We start from the raw sequence: 19,903 nt of genomic DNA, 5'->3' as shown, positions 1-19,903 counted from the left end.
TCTTGATAAATCAAAGTGTTTTTTATTAATAATCATTTTACATTACAAGTATAATGTATGACAAAAGGAAAGTTCTTGTGTACATACTATGATATATCAACATAGCTCTATTCGTATCCAGTGTCCTAGGCCCTTTCACACAGGTACTATAAAGCATAGTCTGTAATAACATTTTAACATTGTCAGATTGTGGTATTAACATATTAATACATATGTAATAATAAACTTCTAGATTGTTTCCCCCCTTCCCTCTGGTGTGTGTGCACAGCTGAACTAACAGTTAGGGGACCTGGACTCGTGAGGTTAAAGGGAAAAGGCAAACATGAGGAGATATTTCCCCTCTTTGATTCTTGTTAAGGGAGTTTGTGGGGTTGCCTGAATAGGAGAAATCCAACAGCCCTCCTTTTGTATTCAGATAATTACAACATACATGATGTTCCTTCCCTGCATTGGATTTCTATACATGAGGTGCAGTGTTTGAGGGATTTCTATACAGAGCAAGGGTGCTTTGTTGGCAGCATGCGGGCTGGAAAAGAGTCCAGTAGTCATGAGAGGATAGGTCCATGAAGGTCAGTCCTGAGGAGTTTGTTTTCTAGGTAGCTGTTCTTGTTTGGCCAAAGTCCAGCAGCTTGTGGGTTACAGGTAGGCCCGGTATGTAACTGAGGTGGGTTTCCAGAGTTGTGTGGTGGCAAAGCCCTGATATATCACATAGGGTGACAAACTACATCATCAGAAGTGTGTGGCACAAGCTTGCTCAACGTAAGTTGTACAATACCACTACAAGTAGTCACTTGACCGAGGAAAAACAATTACATTTTCCTTACCAACTCCTCATTAAAAAAAAAAAAAAAAACGTAACTTGCATAAGGCATTGCACATGGTGCCCAAATGTCTGGCACTGGAAGTTCAAATCATGCTTTCGTTTCCCTCCTGGAATGAAGCAGTTGTGAAAATCGCTAGTACTGAATGAAAATTATACACTAGTGCTCAACATGTTTCAACTAATAGAGAAGAATTTCCAGCTGCATAATACAAATGGCTTTGGATTTCTGCCTGACAGGACAGAAACAAAATGGGTTGTCCAGCTCAAAGACTTCTCAGAACATATTTTTGTAGAAGGTGGTCAGCGAAAACTGTGGCTTAAATCAATCTAGAATTGAAGCATAGAAGCTGCCATTCATATAAAAAGGATATTATCACATTTAAATCATTTAGTAGGAGTGGTTCAGTTTGAATGCCTCAAGCCAATCAGTTCAAGCTTTCAGGCTACAGTGTTCTCAGTCTAAGCATGTTAACTCCATTGTCTATCCCAAAACTTAGCCAGTCAGTTTATTCAGTCAACAACTCTATAGTAGCTGCTCTTTGAAATGTGACCAGAAATGGCAGAAATAACCAGGAAAAAGCAGTGCAACTACACTGATAAGAACAGCTATGGCATGGCTACCCTATTGAATAAATGTCCCTACTGTACCCAAAGCTATTCTCGCTCTCCATGCGCCATTATCTGCTCTGTCCTGTGCTCCTGTATACAAAGAGACATTGTAGTCTTACATCTTGCTGCTTAAGCAGAAATCAGAAAAAAAGACCAACAGGAAAGTTTTATTTAAACTTATTATACCCTATGTGTTTCACATGCTGCTTCCTCAGGAGATCTGAATCTCTCTGGAAGATCCTACCATGATCCAGGAAACTTAGAGAGACAGCTACATAACCTACTGGACCTTTCTTCTTCCTAGACTATATCGCTGTGGCCCTTTTCTGTTTTCTTGAGCAGAAGTGTCACGGCAGTCAATGGGACTTGTCCACTCAAACTGATGCTAGGATTAAACAACTGATGATAATTTCTCCTTCTATTTCACTTTACCAGACACCAAGAAATAGCAATGTGAGGGACTGGTCTGAAAGAGAAACTATTTTGCAATAGTGTGGAATCTACTCAGCACGTCGATAAAAGCAGCAGGAAAAAGATATGAATTAACCGAAGTGAAAACATAGACATAGATATGTGATGCCAACATGTTCACCCTTATAGGACCCCCTATTTTGTCTTCCATGCCAGCAGAATTCCCTTTTCCAGGAACAGCAAAATCTTCTCACACTGAATAACTTTCTATATATAGGTATATATCAAAATTGGCCTGAAATTTTATACTGGTAAGTCTTCTCTTTTTTTCAGTGTCTTAGTGCCTCTCATAAATAAAGAAGAGTTTGCTGTTGCAACCAGGGCAGTCAGTTCTACCTCTAAATCCCATATTTGTATCTATTGAGAACATAAAAATACATAAATATATAGCACTTTATCTATACAGCAATATATAGGCAAGTGAATTCAGCTCTTACACATGGTGCATTTCGAGTACATATTGGTACATGTGGTCTTGCCATATAAAAAGTATGATCTAGCTAAACTTCACAAAAATCAACAAACACTTTTGTCCCATGGATTTCAGTGGGAAAAATAAGCATGTTTAACTCTTTCTCAGTGTAATCAAATGGGACTTCAAAGTGCTTAAATTTAATTAGATCATGCCCAAAGACTGCAATCTAGAGGGAGTCATGAAACCCAACAGAAAGCAATGGAATTTTCAAGGTTGATTTCTATGGATTGCACCTTGCACGAGTACATGCTATCTAAGTAGACCAGGTTAGATGCATACAAATTTTACTTGCCTCCAAGGGAGACAAGAATTGCATAGATATTACTGGAGTGAGAGTTCAGTGGTGAAGAAATCCTTTGCAGTTTGACACGAAGGAGTCTTGACTAATAGTGGGGATGAGAGGCAGCACTGAGCCTCTGAGAGTTTTAACTCTTGGTGGAACATGTTTGCCCCATCTTCTAGAACAAAACCTGAAATCTGGGTTTGTGCTGTGGGATAAAAATGCCTGCATTAGTATATTTGAGAGCCCATTCCAGCAAAAGGGCAAACAGATGCACTCAAAGCAAAGATCAGCCTTCAGGGTAATGCAGAGAGCATGCCTGAACCACCCAGTTGTAAGCGTACATTCTTGCATTGTCCATGTGTGTGTTCTCACTGTGCTTTTGCCAATTGCAGAAAGAGCTCTGGCTTCCTGATTTACTACCATTATCCCTGTTGTGATTAGTCTGATAGCTGAGATTATGCCCTGCTGGCAGGTTGTCGGCAATAATAGCACTGTTTGCTAAACATACACCTGTAGAACAGTTTGAATTAGGAGGTGGATGGGAAAACTGCCATCATGCCCTCTTTGTGTATGTCAAAATGCACAAATTAATCAGTCTGATGCTGAAGCAGAAACAAAATGTCTGATTACAAATGGGATTTGTTTGAATAGTATTCTAATAACACATCCATGACAATAACAACCTCATTTAACAAAAACAGGTTTCCTGATCTTGAGAAACCAGATCAGAGGGGCTACCTTTGAGTCAGACAAGTACTGTGTCCTCCCACTTCAGGAGAAATCTGTTCCAGGTTATCGATGTCACCCAGTAAGCATTTCTCTGTTTGGATAATCACAAATATTTAACAGCGGATGCCCTCTAGTGTCTTTTATTTTCCACTACAAGCACAGCCATTTTCTGCCTTTCTTTAGTCTTGCCTGACCAGTGAGTGCAGCAGCACAAATTTCCCATTCAGTACAGCTGCTGATCATAAAGGAAAGTGACACACAATGGCAATTAAAAACTGCCTCACCTAACAACACCACTTGATTAATGAAGTCCTCCTCCTGCAATCCTTCTGTGCCTGGCAAATCCCTGGAGCTCTTTACATAAGCAAAGGCTGTAGACATGAGATTCTAAACTGGGAGAGATTTGACCACACATTCATCCTGTCCTTAGGCTAACGCATATTTCAGACATCCAATGACAACTAGTTAATAACATTTCTCATAGGGCTAAAGGATTACCTCCCTGACAGGTTGCCTGACTACTAACCACTACTGAATTCTATCTAGATGTGAAATTTACAGTTTCACTGCCCTGCAATTGTTTCAATAGTTAGCATCTTTTTGCCTCCTTATTTATAGTAAACCAAAACATTCCCCATCAATTCTCACTCATTATGTATATGTTTCTTTAACTCAGTGAAGTAGATATATTAGTGGGCAAAATTGGGAAGAAGCAAAATGATTGCTCTTAAGCCATGGAAACATAACAAGCTGTTTTATACTTCTGGAACCCATCTGTTAAAAATGGTGATATTGCTAACAGAAAAGCAATTTCTGTAAAAGCAGAGACAACACTGTAAACAGACTCATAAAATAGTCCAGTCTGGACTAAGCAGATTTAACTATTTATAAATAAGGTGAAGATATTCCGAAAAGTTCTCTGTACTGGAAAACATGAAACCCAACCAAAATCCCGCTGATTATAAAAGGAGTTACACAATGGCATGCTTTTTTACTTTTCCCACTGAAAATAAAGGCACTTGCATTTTCTTCATTTTGTTTGGATTCTGCCCTAAATTTGTTAGAATGGGTCATGGTATTTTTTAGATGTATAGTTGGATTGATGTGGAAAGACGGGAAAACAAGTTTTCATGAAAGGTTAGGCCAAGTACCTTTTCTACTATTAACAGAAGAGTTGGTTTTTATACCCCACTTTTCACTGCCTGAAAGAGTCTCAAAGCGGTTACGATTGCCTTCCTTTCCTCCCTAAAAGTGACACTCTGGCCCATTATGCACGGGGGGAATAATGCACATTCGGGGTGGAATGGCGGCGACTAAAATCACTGATAACGCACGGAGCCGGCTGCAACCAGCTGCAGCTTCGGTGCATGCCGCCGAAAAAGCCGCGTTTGCGAAACGCGGAAGAAAGCACAGCTTCCGGGTGACCGGGGCGCAACCAGAAGTGGCGCCGGGATCGCCGCGTGCATAACCAGTTACTCTGGGTTTTGCTGCTGTCGCGCCGCACCCCGTGCATAACCGGTATGCGTCGCGTCTTCCCCCTCCGTGTTTTCCATGTGACCCGAAATCGCCGTTTCGGCAGCCGTGCATAATGGGCCTCTGTGAGGCTCAGACAACTCTGAGAGAAACAGCTTCTAACAGGATTGTGACTAGCCCAAGGTCACTCAGCTGGCTGCATGAGGAAGAGCAGGGAATCAACCCTGCTTGTCAATTAGAAGCTGCTGCTCTTAACTACTACATGATGCTTGCTCTTTCTTTCATTGTCTATTTACATATAGATCTTACCAGATATTTAATTTTGCCTCTTCCATAATCTGTTAATGTTTAGCCATAAATCCCATTATCTCTATCCATACACACAACTATTTGGACCTAGAGGTTCTGTAGCTAATTGGAAATCTTTCAAAAACCAACCAGTAAAATTACTCAAGCAGATTACACTAACTCTTGGGTCATAGATTGGGTAGTAGGTTTTGCATGGGTTGTGGATTATTCAAGAGTACACAGATGTGATCAAAAACCATTGCCAGAAAGAGATTTTGAGTAGTGAGCAATATTGGTGTTGGTTGTATAAGCAGTAAGCTGCTTGTTTTGCTTTAATGTGTGATAACAGCTATTTTGAAATTAGTTTCACAAGGATAGTTGCATAAACTGTTATTTGCAGTACTATTGTCTATGGCATACAGTTGACATTAAATACATAAAACCTTTTGAATCTCAATGCTTTTGCTATGCTTAGGAAAAAGTGCTACGGTACATTGTCTTGTAAACTATTCTACATTAGTAACTGTAGAGGTGTTAATACTAATGGTGCTCTAAATCCTGTGAAAAATATGATTAAAAAGTATTTGGCTTTAATGTTGCCTAAAATATCTCTCTTTACCTTATAATTCCTTTTCTCTCCCTTTTACTCACACAAGCTGTCGCACAATCACTCTTTAGTCGCACAGGGGATAATATACACATCAAGAAAATAAATGTAGCTTATGAGGATAAGTCAGATAAACTATTGGAAAGACGACAAACCACATACTACTGTCATTTCTGTGCTTCTTTTTCATTGTGGGGGGGAGTGAGAAGGCAGTGCATGAACATTGGCAGTGGAAGTGACTAAAAGGTATATCCACACCAGTTCTTTTTCAGATAGGGAACTGGTACAATATGCACTCCATCCTCTTTTTTGTCCCATACCAGTCTCTCTTCCTGTTTTTGTTTGCCACATGGAAGTTAGTGCCACGTTAAAGAGGTACCACGCTTCCTCCAGTGAAGTTGGACAAAAGTTTTGTGACATCTGTCCTCCCAGTTTTTCCATGCATTCCTCTTTCTTTACCTCATCCTATTTTTCATTTAGAAATGCTTTCTGTTAACTTTGTGCATTTGCTATGGACAACTTACTACTTTCTCTAGCTAATTTTTTTCTTCATTCATCTACAAATCGAGAGGGAATATGTGCTTGTTGTTTATTATCTTTAATCATTCCAGCCCTCTCACAATCCCATAGATAGCGCATCCTTTATTGCCACCTTCACTTCCAAAATGTACCATAAGTTATTGTCAGCAATAAACAGAAGACTCTGCTTTTCAGTATCTGGACAAGTACTGGAAATCACTTTCCCTTTCTCTCCCCACAACAGACACCCTGTGAGGTAGGTGGGCCTAAGAAAGCTCTGAGAGAACTGTAACTGGCTCCAGGTCACCCAGTTGGCTGCAAATGGGAATCAAAAGCAGTTCTCCTGATTAGAGGCTGCTCCTTTTAACCACTACACCCAGGATTCTAAAAATAAGGCTGTATGAAAAATATGGAAAGATAATATGGGACAGTGCAGGACAAACTGAAATGGAACATAAATGCAACAAGTGCAGATATACCTGAAGAGAAATTGCTTTAACAATATGCTACATTATCACTGAAAACATACTGATTACAATTATTTATACAAATGAAAAGCTATCATCTAGCAGCAACGGTTCCAGAGATACCTTAGCACCATGACCAACGGAGGAGGAGTGGGAGAAAACTGGGAGGAATGAATGAGGAGAGGTTCAGTGTAACTGACGTAACTATTTCCAAAATGATGAAGACTGGCATGAGATCTGTCCCTGTGGAAAACACGCCTCCCTAGGTTTTTGCCTGGGGATGGGGGACACGTTTCCTTTTATTCCTGTGATCTTACAGTGTTATCACAGTGCTGTCTTAAGCCATTTTAGGAAAACATGGCACATGCACAAGTGTAGATTCTGGGCTCATTTTGGCTTATTTATTTAACCTAAACCACTAGGGTTAAAAAAGAAAGAAAATCTCCTTGGATCTTACTGTTTCAGTTGCAAGTGCCATTTCCAAACTTCTACAGACTGCACACTCTTCAACAAATACTGTTCACAGGAATTTGTACAATGTTCCATTTTTCTTGTTCCATGATAGAACACTTAACTTGAGGAGGAGGATATGTCAGCCTCTAAAGGACAACAGCTTAATGATAACAACTAAAGATGGATCTTGCATTGATATCTCCTGCCACAGAATTAGAGCAGGCATTTCTTACACTTATTAAAACCCCATAAAAACAGAAGACACAGCTGTTTATGATTATAAAGACTGAGTATAAATAACACAAAATTAGCATACATATAGTTTTAGCCCTGGAGTCTCCACCCTACCATAGGACTTGACTCATTGGCCATCTAGCTTCCACAGCAGCCTGGGTTTACAGTGAAGAGTTGTAATTTTTGCTTATTCCCTACAGATATAGAAAAAATATAAATGCAAAAACAACCACAAAAGCCCACTTTCTGCTAGTTTTGTTTGCACATGCTATACCATATAGTAATATATATGAATTGTTAGTAGAATTTTCACAGGAGTGGCAGAATGATTTTCTATGCACTCAAAATGCCCACGGATGTGCAAGATCAAGAAAGGGTCAGAAACAAATAGTTAACTAGATTCCTAAGAGAGATGTAGGCATCTGTTGTAACCTAGATGAAATTAGGCATGAACTCCCCAGATATACCCAAAGGGCCCAGATGATCATTAGTAAAGGGCTGAATGGCTCATTAGCGTACTAACAAAGGGAAAATGGCAGAAATAAAATATACACACACACACAAACACACACATACAAAAGTATAGTGAGAAGTACAATGACATCGGCCCATCACGTCTAGCTTATGTCTTGTTTTGAAAAAAAAAATGTAGACTATGGCCCCAGCGCGTTTCTAAAGAATGAAATGTTGCCACCTGTACTGCAGCTGCCACAGTTGAAGATGTCAGTAAATGTTAAGTGTTTGTCTCATTCTTAAAAATTCCTTGTAGCTTCCATCAGATAAGTTTAAAATTTCAGTGTGGGGTTTACATACATACATATATTTATATATAATATATATTTTTTCATATAATATATCAAAGCTTAGAGTATCAATTAAAAAAAAGATTCAACAGCTTTCTAAACAAGAGGCATTCCTTGCTAAATATCAGGGTAATATTCCGATCCATGGTCCATGCTCTGCAGCACTGGTTTCTGATCCAGGGAGGACATCCTGCTCAACATTTCTGCAGACAGTGCATAACTATTGCTAGATTTCTCCTCAAACCAACTATCTAGTGCCCTCTTGGCCTCAAAGTTGGCAATTGGTGGTCCATTAACAGCAATTGTCAGAAGATCGCTGAGCTGCTCCAGAGTGAGCCGAGAACGATTATTTTTGCGTACTCTCTGAAGGGCACTGCGGCCCTTTTCACAACAGGATGTGGAGGTGGGAAGGACTTTGAGGATCTGGATTATTTTATTTAAAAGTGGAAATCTCTGCCTATATTTACAAATGTGACTGATTAAATCCTTAAAACCATTTTTGGTATAATAATCCACTTTGAGTTCTCTCCATTCCATGAGCAAACTCCCTCTGGTGTCCATACCCTCTCTGCTGACTTCTATGGAAAAGGTTGGCACTGATTCCAGATGTTCAAATATTTGCACCATGTCCTCCCTGCCATAGCTCATGAGTTCCTCTGCACTCCTTGGCCAAGCTGCAAGGTCAAATACCTGGCATGCTTTCACAAAAGCCCGGCTGCGGGGCTCAAACCTCTGCGCTAGAATCACCTGTGTCTTCTGGCATATTTTTTCGCGAATTGACTGGAACTTGGCTTCAGCCACCCGTAGGTTTTTCACAGCAACGCCATTAAAGCTTTCACGGAAGTTTTCCTCAAATTCCTGTAGATATTCACCAGGAGAATCTGCCAGCCTGCTGATCTCTTGGATGGCCTCCTCTATTTTGTCGTCCACTTGAGAGACAAGAAGGTATTCACCTTGGAAGACAAAGGCAAGGCGGGAAAGCACAGCAATTACGTCCAGCAAAAAATAGATCAGTTTAATTGACTGGTAGTCCATAAGAAACTGCAGGAGAGCCAAGGCAATGGCAGAGGCATCTGCCTTTTGTGTCTGGCCACTGACATCTTTGAGATGGGCCACCACTTCCAGGTAATCCTTAATCAGAGCATTGAGCACATTTTGCTCCCCAATGATCCACTTGACTGCTCTAATGTCTCCCAGGAACTCAGTCTCTTCACAGAGGGTAGCAGCAGTGACCCTCAGCTCACACATCAGCCTGGGAGAATAGCGATAAAAGCTAAGTAACTGTTTCAAATTGTTCTCAAGTTCCTCCAGGCAAGGAAGCTCTTTGCCACTGATTGCATCCAGTATTTCCAAGTGTGGCTTGTGTACCATAAGGGGTAGGCAGAGCAACCAAGGCAGAGTCTTTCTGATTGTCATGTACATGTTGGCTCTAAGGCTGGCAGTAATGTTAGCACCATCCACCCCCAGACCCACTGATGGCTTTTCATCCTGCAGCCTGATTCCCAGGGAGGAAAAAGCCCTGTCCAATGCCTGGACGTAACTATCTGCTGTAGAAAAGCCCAGCTCTTGGAGGGAGAGAAATTCAGTGGCTGGAGGCCCATCACTGCTGATGTATTGTACATAAACTGCAACTGTGTCAGCCAGCAAATCATCACTCTGCCCGTCCAAAATGATGCTGAGAAAGGGAGACTGCCTAATCCGCTCAACTAAGTCTTCCCGAAGGGCTCGGGCAATGTGGTGAATTAAGATTTGACAGTCTCCCTCGTTCATGTACTGATCCACTACTTTGAGTTCACATTTCCTCAGCAGTTCTGCAAGAGGCCGAAAATCACAATAGGGGCGGCCTTCCATAGCTAAATGGTAAGCTGTGTTGAAAAGCAAAGTCATATTTCGGCACATCTCTTCTGTCTTCTCCGGGTGCATCCTGAGCCTGTACAGCTGCAGGCACTTTTTGTGGAGGTTGCTCTGGCTGTGAAGTTTTATTGTATGTATCTTAAATTGCTTAGAGCCAATGATGAAGGCTGAAGTCCGAGAAGATTGCACTGTATACTGCCGGCAGACATGGCACCACATTTCATTCAGTGTAGGGGAGTACCGCAGAAACCAAAACTTCTTTAGCCATTCTTGCTTGAAGCGGCGAATCCTCCTCGTGACAGCAGACATCTTGGAAGGCTCATCTGTAGCAGTCATCATGTCATTTGAGACCGATTCATCAGCAGAATCTACCTCCTGGTCATCATCTTCCATGATTGTGGGAACAGACATGATGCTTTCTGAAGCTGCAAAGATAGTGGAGAGAAGTTAAGAAAGAGGTATATAAAACGACATGAAAACACGAGCAGTACTGCGTCTCCACATTTTAAAAAACACAGCTGATCAATCACTGCTACAGTGAAATTTGGTATTGTTGTTAAATTACTCTAATAATCTAAACTTAATTTTACATTCTGCTTGCTTTTGAATTCACAGAAGGTCTTTATTATTGAGAGAGCATGACCTTGAAAGAAAATTAAAAGAACTCTTAAGAAAGAAACTCACAATGGAGTTAACTATGTTCCTTTTGAGTTGAGGGAGAAGGAAAGGATTAATTTCACACTTCACACAGCTTCCAAACACCAGTATGTTTCACTCTCAACATCATCACAACATGCTATTTTTTCCTGCAAAAATACAGCATCAAGAATACAGCAAACAGATTCCCTGTAATAGATTTTTTTTTATTGAAAGTGAATAGATTACAAGAAAAAAAGTAAGATGTTCTGTCATTACAGACACAATCCCGAAGCCTTTTCCACACAGGACTAGGTACCCGCTTCACAAACCCCAAGCATGACACTTTGGTGAGATCAGATGTTTTTCAAGAACACTCAAGGCTGGGTATGAATGGCAAAACGAATTCTTCTTACACAGTGTCTGAGGAAGACTTATGGTGTGTGACTTACCCGTGGGGTATGAAAATGCTTGGTACTCAGGTACCTGAGGAGGTAGAAGAGGTGGCTCAGCTAACTTGCCAGATCTTAGCATATTTAGTTCAGCCTGCAATTCACGAATTTTCTTCTTCAATCGTATGCAATTGGGACACAAAGACGTTGTTGGGATATCAAGGGCATCTTCTTGAGCTGATGTAAGAGACAGATCAGTAAGGCTGTTCACTTTAAATGACAAGGGTTCTTCACCTTCATCTTCCAGCAGTCCAATTTCTTTGGACATGGTGAAGGAGGAGCCCTGAGGAACCTTCCACTCATTCTCATTTTTGCTTCTGAGATTTGGAGAGCTATGTTGGATACCAGGTCCACTACTTTCTGAGACATCTTGAGTTTGGAATCTGGAGGACTTCCTAGTGGAAGGAGTAAAATTTTTTGTAAACTTTTGCTCTTCCAGCTTTGTTGATTCCAGGGAAGCCTCTAGGACATCTTTGAAGATGAGATCTATTTTCTTTTTCTTTGTTTGGGGAGGAGGTGCTCCTTCTTCAAAGCTGCGTTTGTAAGAGCTCTTCCCTTGCTTTGACATGGTGAGCTCAAGGGGATAGCTCACGTCCTCTTGATTTTCAATATTCCTGTCTGATCTTTCCCTTAGTAATTTTTTATCTCCTAAAAAGAAAAAAAGTCAGGAGTTGGAACTATCAGTGGAAACTTCACAACATTTCCTCACCCCAAAGTTAAAACAAACACAAAAAAGGACAAATGCCTACATTTTAAATATCACAATACCCAATGGTGACAATTACTGGAACAAAGATTCAGAAGAAGTTGTGTTTGTTTTTTAAAACAAAGCAATACCCAGATTGCCTTACAGAAGTAGGCCCCAGACACTTCTAAGGGAAGACAAATAAAAAAAAAATAGCTGGCTTAGCATAAGAAATAGCCAAACAGTATCAAAGTGAGACTACAACATTGACTTCTTGACAATGTATTTATAGCTTTGACTTGGTAAAAGGTATTCAGTAAATCATGAAGACTGAAATCCACAGATTTCCATATGAACCAGAAAAATGTATACAAATACAGATTTAAATTTATGGACCTTTTCAATTTTATTCAAGTATGACATGAAACACGAGAGTACAAGGAAATTACAGTCTCTGTTTCCATTTTGCCTAGTACCAAACTGAGCAAGGACCTAGCAAACGACATCCAAGACTGGCACCTGTGCTAGTCTCAAAATGTTGCTAAGTGTATAGCCACTGTTTAAAGTTTATCAAAATAGTCAAGATGTTATGCATATTAGCAATTAGAACAAAGGGAATAGCCAGATATCCTTACCTTGAAATTCAAAAGATGTTGAATTTGGTTCAATTTCCATCTTCTATCTTGTAAATAACTCCAAGCATCAAGAGGCATGGCTGCTTCCCAAACAAGATGCTGCTTTATGCTGATCTGTTTTCTTTTTCTTTTTTTTTAATTTTGAAAGCATAATTATGGTAACAGCTATAGGTTTGTGTGGAATTTCAAATGCTGATACCCCAGGCCTAAACATTTTCTGCTAAAGACTTTTGTGACACTACAATTGGTGCAACTATGCAACTGCAACACTATATGCAAATGCTATCTTTTAGCAGTACAAGTCTTGGGATGGCAGGAACGTAGAATACAACAGGACTCAACCTAATTGCGGTATTGCACTGAACATGGGGTGGCAGACTGGATATGGGAGACTCTTTAAGCTATGCAGTTACAGTTTAATATTCATGCAGGACATTAATTTGCAGAGGGGGTCATGAACTGTTTCTAAAAATGGATAGTGCTGTGATTGTTTTGTAATTTCGTGTCAGCATGTTATTAGGTATTGGGCACATAATTCATCCAACCAAGGTTATCTACTTTCCCTTAAAACAAACAAATTAGTTTCTAGTCCTCATGCATGTGAAAATGGAAAGTGTACAATGGGTACTCCTTGACTATATCTCAGAAACTTGAGACAGTCAGATTGCTATCATAACAGAGCTGCAAGGCCTGACAGAGTTCCTTAATCCTCTGTGGAGAAATTCAGTCTTTCTTTGGACTGAGCCAAAACCTTTAATTTTAAAACACATTTCTCTCTCTTGGCAGAGAATAGGTGGTGGTGAGAAAATAAAATTCAATTGTTTTCCAGCCTTACGTGATCAGGCTTCAGAAATGCTAATAGCTCGATCTGTTGCTGTACGGAGAGCATGTGTATGAGAATTTTCTTCTTAATAAATGTTCTATAACTCTTAATATTGGTAGCTGTTTTCTGTTCCACACAGACTTTCACTGTTTTGGACATGCTATTTTAAAACAAGCACAAGGAGAAGTGGAGGGGCAGTCAACTGGCAAATTAGAACTCCCCCAGCACTGTGCAAGTGCAGTAAGCTGTCCTCAGGGTAACCCTAAACCAGATAGTCAGAGACATCAGCATGTAGTGAGGTCTTAGAACGGCAATGCAGAAAAGCAAAGGTGGGAGCTCTGGTCCTCTCAGCAGGTTGTATCTACAAATGCCTGAACTGGCAATGGCTGAACTGAAAGAGGGAGCGAAAAGCTCTTTCAACGGTTGGGAAAGCCAGACAGAGACCCTGAATGGCTGCTGGTGCCCAAATACCACAGAAGGGCAAAACAGAATAGGGCCTACAGGTCAGTGGAACTGTTCCACCACACCCTCCCATGATTAGCAGGTGCTGAATTAGTAAAAATAAATAAAGTAAGGAGGATGTATAAGAAACATAAACAGAGATGAGTCTTAAGTACAGTCCAAGATAAAACAGAATCTTCTGATGAGAGGAAAGGGAGTTGAGTTTCTGAGATCCAGTGTATCAGAATCTCACAGAGACCAATCACAAGCCTCTCCAAAATAAAACATGTGGGTCTCAGTTTCCAACCCAAGATGAGAGACCTGGAAAGGAGCTCAAGTCATACTGTCTGTTTAGGAACTCACTATAGTAGCCCATCAACATCTAATGAGCACTTGGGAAATCCATGACTGAAGTCTGAATTTTACTCTGCTCTGGTTCAGCCTCACTTTTAGTACTGTGCTCAATTTTGGGCACCACAGCTGAAGAGGGATGTAGATAAATGGGAGCGTGTCCAGAGAAGGGCAACAAAGATGGTGAGGGGTTTGCAGACCAAGATGTATGAGGAAAGGTTGGGGGAGCTTTGTCTTTTTAGCTTGGAGAGGAGATGACTGAGAGGGGATCTGATAACCATCTTCAAGTATTTAAAAGGCTGCCATATAGACCGCTGCCAAGGGGTGGGGGGAGCGGGTGACACGGGGCCCTGCGCATGCGCGGCAGCCCCGTGCAAACGCGCATGTGCGGACCTGCCGCGCAAGCACATTTGAGCCCACCAGGGCCACAAACGCGCACATGCGGCAGTTTCGTGCATGCACGCATGCGTGGGCCTGCCACGCATGCGCATTTGCACTCCCGGCGGGGCCCAAACATGCGGGGGGCTGCTTCCCTCTTCCCCCCTCCCACAGCAAGAAGCTTGCTGGGCCGCAAGCTGATCGGCCGCTTCGGGGGCCGATTTGCTCACAGCCTGGCGAGCTTCTCGCTGCGGGGGTGGGGGGCGGGGAGAGGAAGCCATGGCCCAGAGGTTGGGGACCACTGATATAGAGGATGGAGCAGAGTTGTTCTCTCTTGCCCCGGAGGACAGACCAGAACCAATGGAATGTAATTAATTCAAAAGAAATTCTGTCTAAACATCTGGAAGAAGTTCCTGACAGTTAGAGCAGTTTCTCAGTGGAACAGGCTTCCTTGGGAGGTGGTGGGTTCTCCATCTTTGGAAATTTTTAAACAGAGGCTGGATAGCCATCTGCCAGAGAGGCTGATTCTGTGAAGATTCAAGGGTTATCAGGTTACAGTGGACAAGTAATAGGGTTGTGAGTGTTCTGCATAGTGCAGGGGGTTAGACTAGATAACCCAGGACTGCCCTTCCAACTCTATTATTCTATTATTCAAAGTAAGTCTCTCCAAAGAACTGCTAGGAAAGGGCCAGAAGTGAAATACTCATGGTTCATCTTGTGAATTGAATGGCCTTAGTGCTAGAGGGCCTGGTCTATACAGACAGAATTTGGTGGTAGAAATCTGAGGCAGTAAAACAGACAGACTGTTGGAGAGGTGTTTGTTGCATATTCTTAATGGTATTCTATGCAAAAACTCTGTTTAAATTAAAAAAGCACTTCTGGAGAAAAAGATTCTGACCTCCCTCCCTTCCCTGCCAACCACTTACTACACACACACATTCATTTTTGCTCTGTTAAATCATTTGTTAAGGTAGGAAACTTTGTAAAATGTACTACTACTACTACAACTACTACTACTACTACTACTACTGTATTTATTGCCTGCCAATCCCAGGCTAGCTGGCTTGTGGCAGGTTACAAAGTAAAACCCCACAATAAAATTACATTAATTCCAACCATTACAATTCCTCAGTGGCAGAAATATATTCTAAGCCCCCTGGCCCCCCTTTCCCCCCTTTCCCTCACCTTTACGAACCTACCCCAAGCTGTGCCTCAGTGGGAGATGTAATGGGGAGTTAGCCTGATGTAATCTCTTATCTACGGTCTGAAGTGGTCTGATTAGTTCTACCTCCTAAGCGCTCTGCTACTGCTTTCTGCTACATGTGTAGACCAACCTCTAGGCCAGGGGTGGCCAAAACTGTAGCTCACCAGATGTCCAAAAACTACAATTACCATGAGGTGGCAGGGGTTCATAGTAACTGTAGTTCCTGGACGTCTGGAGAACCACAGACCCTTTATGCACGGCGGCAGCTTCCCCGCACTGGCGCCCCACCGTTTCCCATATACAAACGGGAGCAGGGCATGCTGGGTTGCTCCAGCGTAGCGCACGCACACTTTACACCGGGAGGGCCAGATTGCTGCTGGCCGAGGTAAGTGAAGCAGCGGGGGTGGGGGAGGTGGGGAGGGGCCAGGCCCCCTCCACACACACTGGTGGGGCCAGGGGGTCGCCCCTGCCAGTTCCGTGACTCCACAGAGCCCGCAGGGGCGTGCGGTGTCCCATAAGGGACACCGTAGGGTCGGGGATGGCCGGGCAGGCAGGCCTGGTGCTGGTGATTATGCACAGCGCTGGCCCGCCGCAGCACTGGCTTACCCAGGAAGCTACGGAAAATCCCGCGTTTGCTTAACGCGGGCCTTCTGTAGCCCTGGGCCGGAAGGCGCCTGCACTGATGGCGGCAGTGAGCGTTATTGGGGATTTTCCCCGAAGCCCGGCTGCCGCCAACGGGGGCAGTACGGCCTGTGCATAATGGGCCACAGTTTGCACACTCCTGCTCTACACCCTCCAGTTCTGCTTCTGGCTCAGCATACCCTGGCTCCTGCGCCATGAAAAATGTCTTCATGCACAGTCTACTGCCCAATAGTCCCCAACTCCAAAGTCTGTGGGAAAAATAGGGCTTCATTTCCTTATAGAGATGGTTCACAAGGTGGCATTCCCTTAATTGGCAGCTGATACACTGTAACCTTCAGGACACTATTCTCATTAAAAAAATGGCTTCAAATTCAAAATGTTTCAGGTTTGATATCTTTGTGCTTGTGCGTAGGGGGGAATGAAATCTTAGTTATAGAATTAACATAGTACCTTGGTAATATGTTCCATAGTCTCACATATAATGGCAGGCCCAAGAAGAACTCCTCAGCCTTCAGGGGGCAGGGCACATTTTACAAAGGAATGTCTTTTACCAAGTCAAAACATCAAAGCAGCAGCTGAAAATGATGATGCTGGTACGAATTTCAGAGACAAAATTAGATAATCTGCCTCTTGTAGGTCATATCTGCTTGTTTAAGTTACAGTACAACAGCCCTTCATAGCATTACATGACTAATCAGAGCCAATTTAGTATTAGCCAGAATAGATTTTCAATTTAATATGTAGCCAATACTGGACATTGGATCTGGTCCATTGCGTTTATTCCTCATCTCACAACAGAACAGCAGTTTTTAAATCATTGTGCATGAAATAAGAGAGATCATATTGTGTGCATCTGAGTTTAAGCTTAGGTACCAATGTTATGTAATTCATGTGCAATTTCGCTTCTACACCTGCAAATTGAAAATATCCAAAGAACATATCTACAAACAATACAGTAAAAACACATCTGAAATGTCTGATGTAGTTCAGTGAAAGTACCATTTCAAAGAACAGAGAAAAGAGAAGCGTATGAACTTATATTTTGTGTGAACACAATACACAAGCACAATGGAAATCTAACTTAATCTGGTCTCGAATATGGCATTACAATGGAAACCAGGAACTCAATTCTAATAAAACCACTGCCATTTATAGTAATAATATGGCACTTATATGGGCCTGCTGGATGAGGCCTGGAAAATGGCACAAGTTGGGATCCTATGAATGGAGTATAAGAACATAAGAAGGTAACTTCTGGACACAGATTTAACTTACGTCTAGTCTTGTTTCCAATAGTGGGTAGCCAGAGCCTGTTGAAAAATCACGAAGCAAGTTCTCCTCCATTGTTATCCTCAGTGACCAATATGTGTAGGTATACTACCTCTAATCATGGAGGTTTTATTTTGGTGTAACACCAAGTAGCAATAGGTAACCTTATTCTCTGTGTGATTATCTGATACCACTATTTCAGCTACAGTTTGCAGATGATCCTGAAAAAACACTGTAGTAAGGGAACTAAGCCAGAATAAAACATCTGGTAGAAACAAGCTCATCTTATCCTTCAACTATCCTTTGCTGAACTTACAAAAAGGGGTACACAGATCCAGGGCAAAAACAACCAAGCACTGCTTTTAAGAAGAAAGGAGCAACAGAAGCATTGCATAAACCCCAAATGTACTTTTAAAAACATGGGAGGATAAGAAAATCCTATTACTGTACATTTTGCAATAGAACAGTGATGTCCCTCCTCACCTTAGCTATTCTTTGGTTCAAAAAACAATTTATGGTACTACTGGGGGAGAAATTCCCTGGAATCAGCAGGGGATTGAGTTTTTTGTTTAGTCCTTGGGTACTTCAAAGTTCCATGGAATTCATTAGACCAGAATGAAACTTCATGTGTAGAGTCAGGTCACAACTTCAGTTAGGACACAAACATGTAGTGAGAATCAAGTACAGGACCCCATTGTTGACTTGATAACATGTACTTAGAAATCAGGACTATCTAGAAAAAATGCCCATCTAGGGATAATTTATTTTAACTGGGTTTTGTTTGTTTCAGTCTCAAGACATTTTTTTGGTCAGCTTTATTGCATTGATAAATGTTACTAGTTTTGTTCTTCCTTGGAAAGCTTTCATTGAGAGCTAAAGTGTGCTAAACATTCAGAATGAAATAGTGAACAAACACCTCAGAACATGAAGAAGGGAAATCACTCACCTCTTGTGAGGTTTCTGTTTATGGTTTCCTGAGACATGCTGTGCAATCTCTTCATGTAATCCTCACTGTACCAGACTCTCAGCCTCTCTCCTGGTCGGATGTCCCGGCAGGTTCGGAAGTAAATCCTTTCACTGTGTTGAAATGCCATCAGGTTCTGTTCTCTCTCCTCTCGGGATATGGCCACATACCTGAGGACAAGAAGACAGATTTTGACTCACAAGAAGGCTTCATGGAAATTAAAACAAACCTTTGCCACAACGATGTCAGAAATTGCAGTATCGGATGGCATGAATTACAATAGTCAAACTGGCAGAGCAGTAATAAAACAACATGCACATCAAAGGAATGTTTAAGGACTTTTTGAGACTGGTGCACCATTCCTGACTAGGAAGAGATAAAGAAGAAGAATTGGTACTTATATGCAGCTTTTCTCTACCTGAAGGAGGCTCAAAGCGGCTTACAATCGCCTCCCCTTTTCTCTCCCCACAACAGACACCCTGTGAGGTAGGTGAGGCTGAGAGAGCCCTAATATTACTGCTCAGTCAGAATAACGAGCCCAAGGTCACCCAGCTGGCTGCATGTGGAGAAGTGAGGAATCAAACCCGGCTTGCCAGATTAGAAGTCTGCGCTCCTAACCACTATACAAAGCTGGCTTAAATTGTTCTCAAGAGTACTTCTTCTCCACCCAAGAGCTTGAGCATGTTTGCAAAGTACTTAGTGAACTACAATGCATGGCCCTTGGATGACACTATATCATACACTTGCTGAGAATACTAGTAATTCTGAAAAGTGTAAGTGGACCCCAAATATGAAACTTTACACATTTAGGAAAAGGGATCCAGAGACTGTATGGTAAAACAAGTCCCTAAATACATCATCTGGGGCTATAGCAGGGGAAGATGCTGTCATTCTAGTTAAATGATTAAGAGTCAACCGTTCTTCCAGGTACAGAGGTGGCACATGTTTGCTGCCACTAACCTGGACCAACCTTCTTAATTATTTAGAGGTCATGTTGCCTTTGACCAAATTTCTCTTGGCTGCATTTCTTAATTTTTCATCAGTTTGAAACCATCATCATCATCATCATCATCTACTGTGCCTCTTTTCTGTCAGACTCATTTCACAAGACAAATACAGTGATGCAAACAGATGAAATCATATGTAGAACAGTTAAAATGTCCATATTTGTGGTGTTATTGTATAAAATATGTTTTTCAGAAACATTGTATACACTTTCATACTAACAGAATATCAGAATATATGTTGTGTGAAGAGAAGAAGTGCACTTGTAGCCCTTCAATTTTTACATATAATAGTAAACTGGCAGACCTTGCATGGATGATGAAAGCCACA

At 41.7% G+C, this 19,903-nt stretch overlaps 1 protein-coding gene across 13 annotated transcripts in view; it reads right to left on the bottom strand.

Moving 5' to 3' along the window:
- PRDM11 (PR/SET domain 11) overlaps positions 1–19,903 on the bottom strand; it is a 65,146-nt gene continuing 45,243 nt past the window's right edge. For 12 of the 13 annotated variants that reach the window (XM_077322274.1, XM_077322275.1, XM_077322280.1 and 9 more), the window contains 3 exons: positions 18,551–18,738; positions 11,177–11,824; positions 1–10,513 (listed from right to left, as the gene is read on the bottom strand). In XM_077322274.1, coding sequence (XP_077178389.1) covers positions 8,352–10,513; positions 11,177–11,824; positions 18,551–18,738 — 2,998 coding nt within the window. In that variant the 3' untranslated portion in view covers positions 1–8,351. The remainder of the gene's footprint in view (positions 10,514–11,176; positions 11,825–18,550; positions 18,739–19,903) is intronic. The other variant, XM_077322287.1, reaches the window with a different exon arrangement.

Source organism: Paroedura picta, chromosome 2 (genome assembly GCF_049243985.1).
Source record: "Paroedura picta isolate Pp20150507F chromosome 2, Ppicta_v3.0, whole genome shotgun sequence".
In the NCBI taxonomy this organism is placed as follows: Eukaryota; Metazoa; Chordata; class Lepidosauria; order Squamata; family Gekkonidae; genus Paroedura; species Paroedura picta.
Note: the sequence above shows the minus strand (reverse complement) of the source record. Positions and strands in the feature narration are given on the sequence as shown.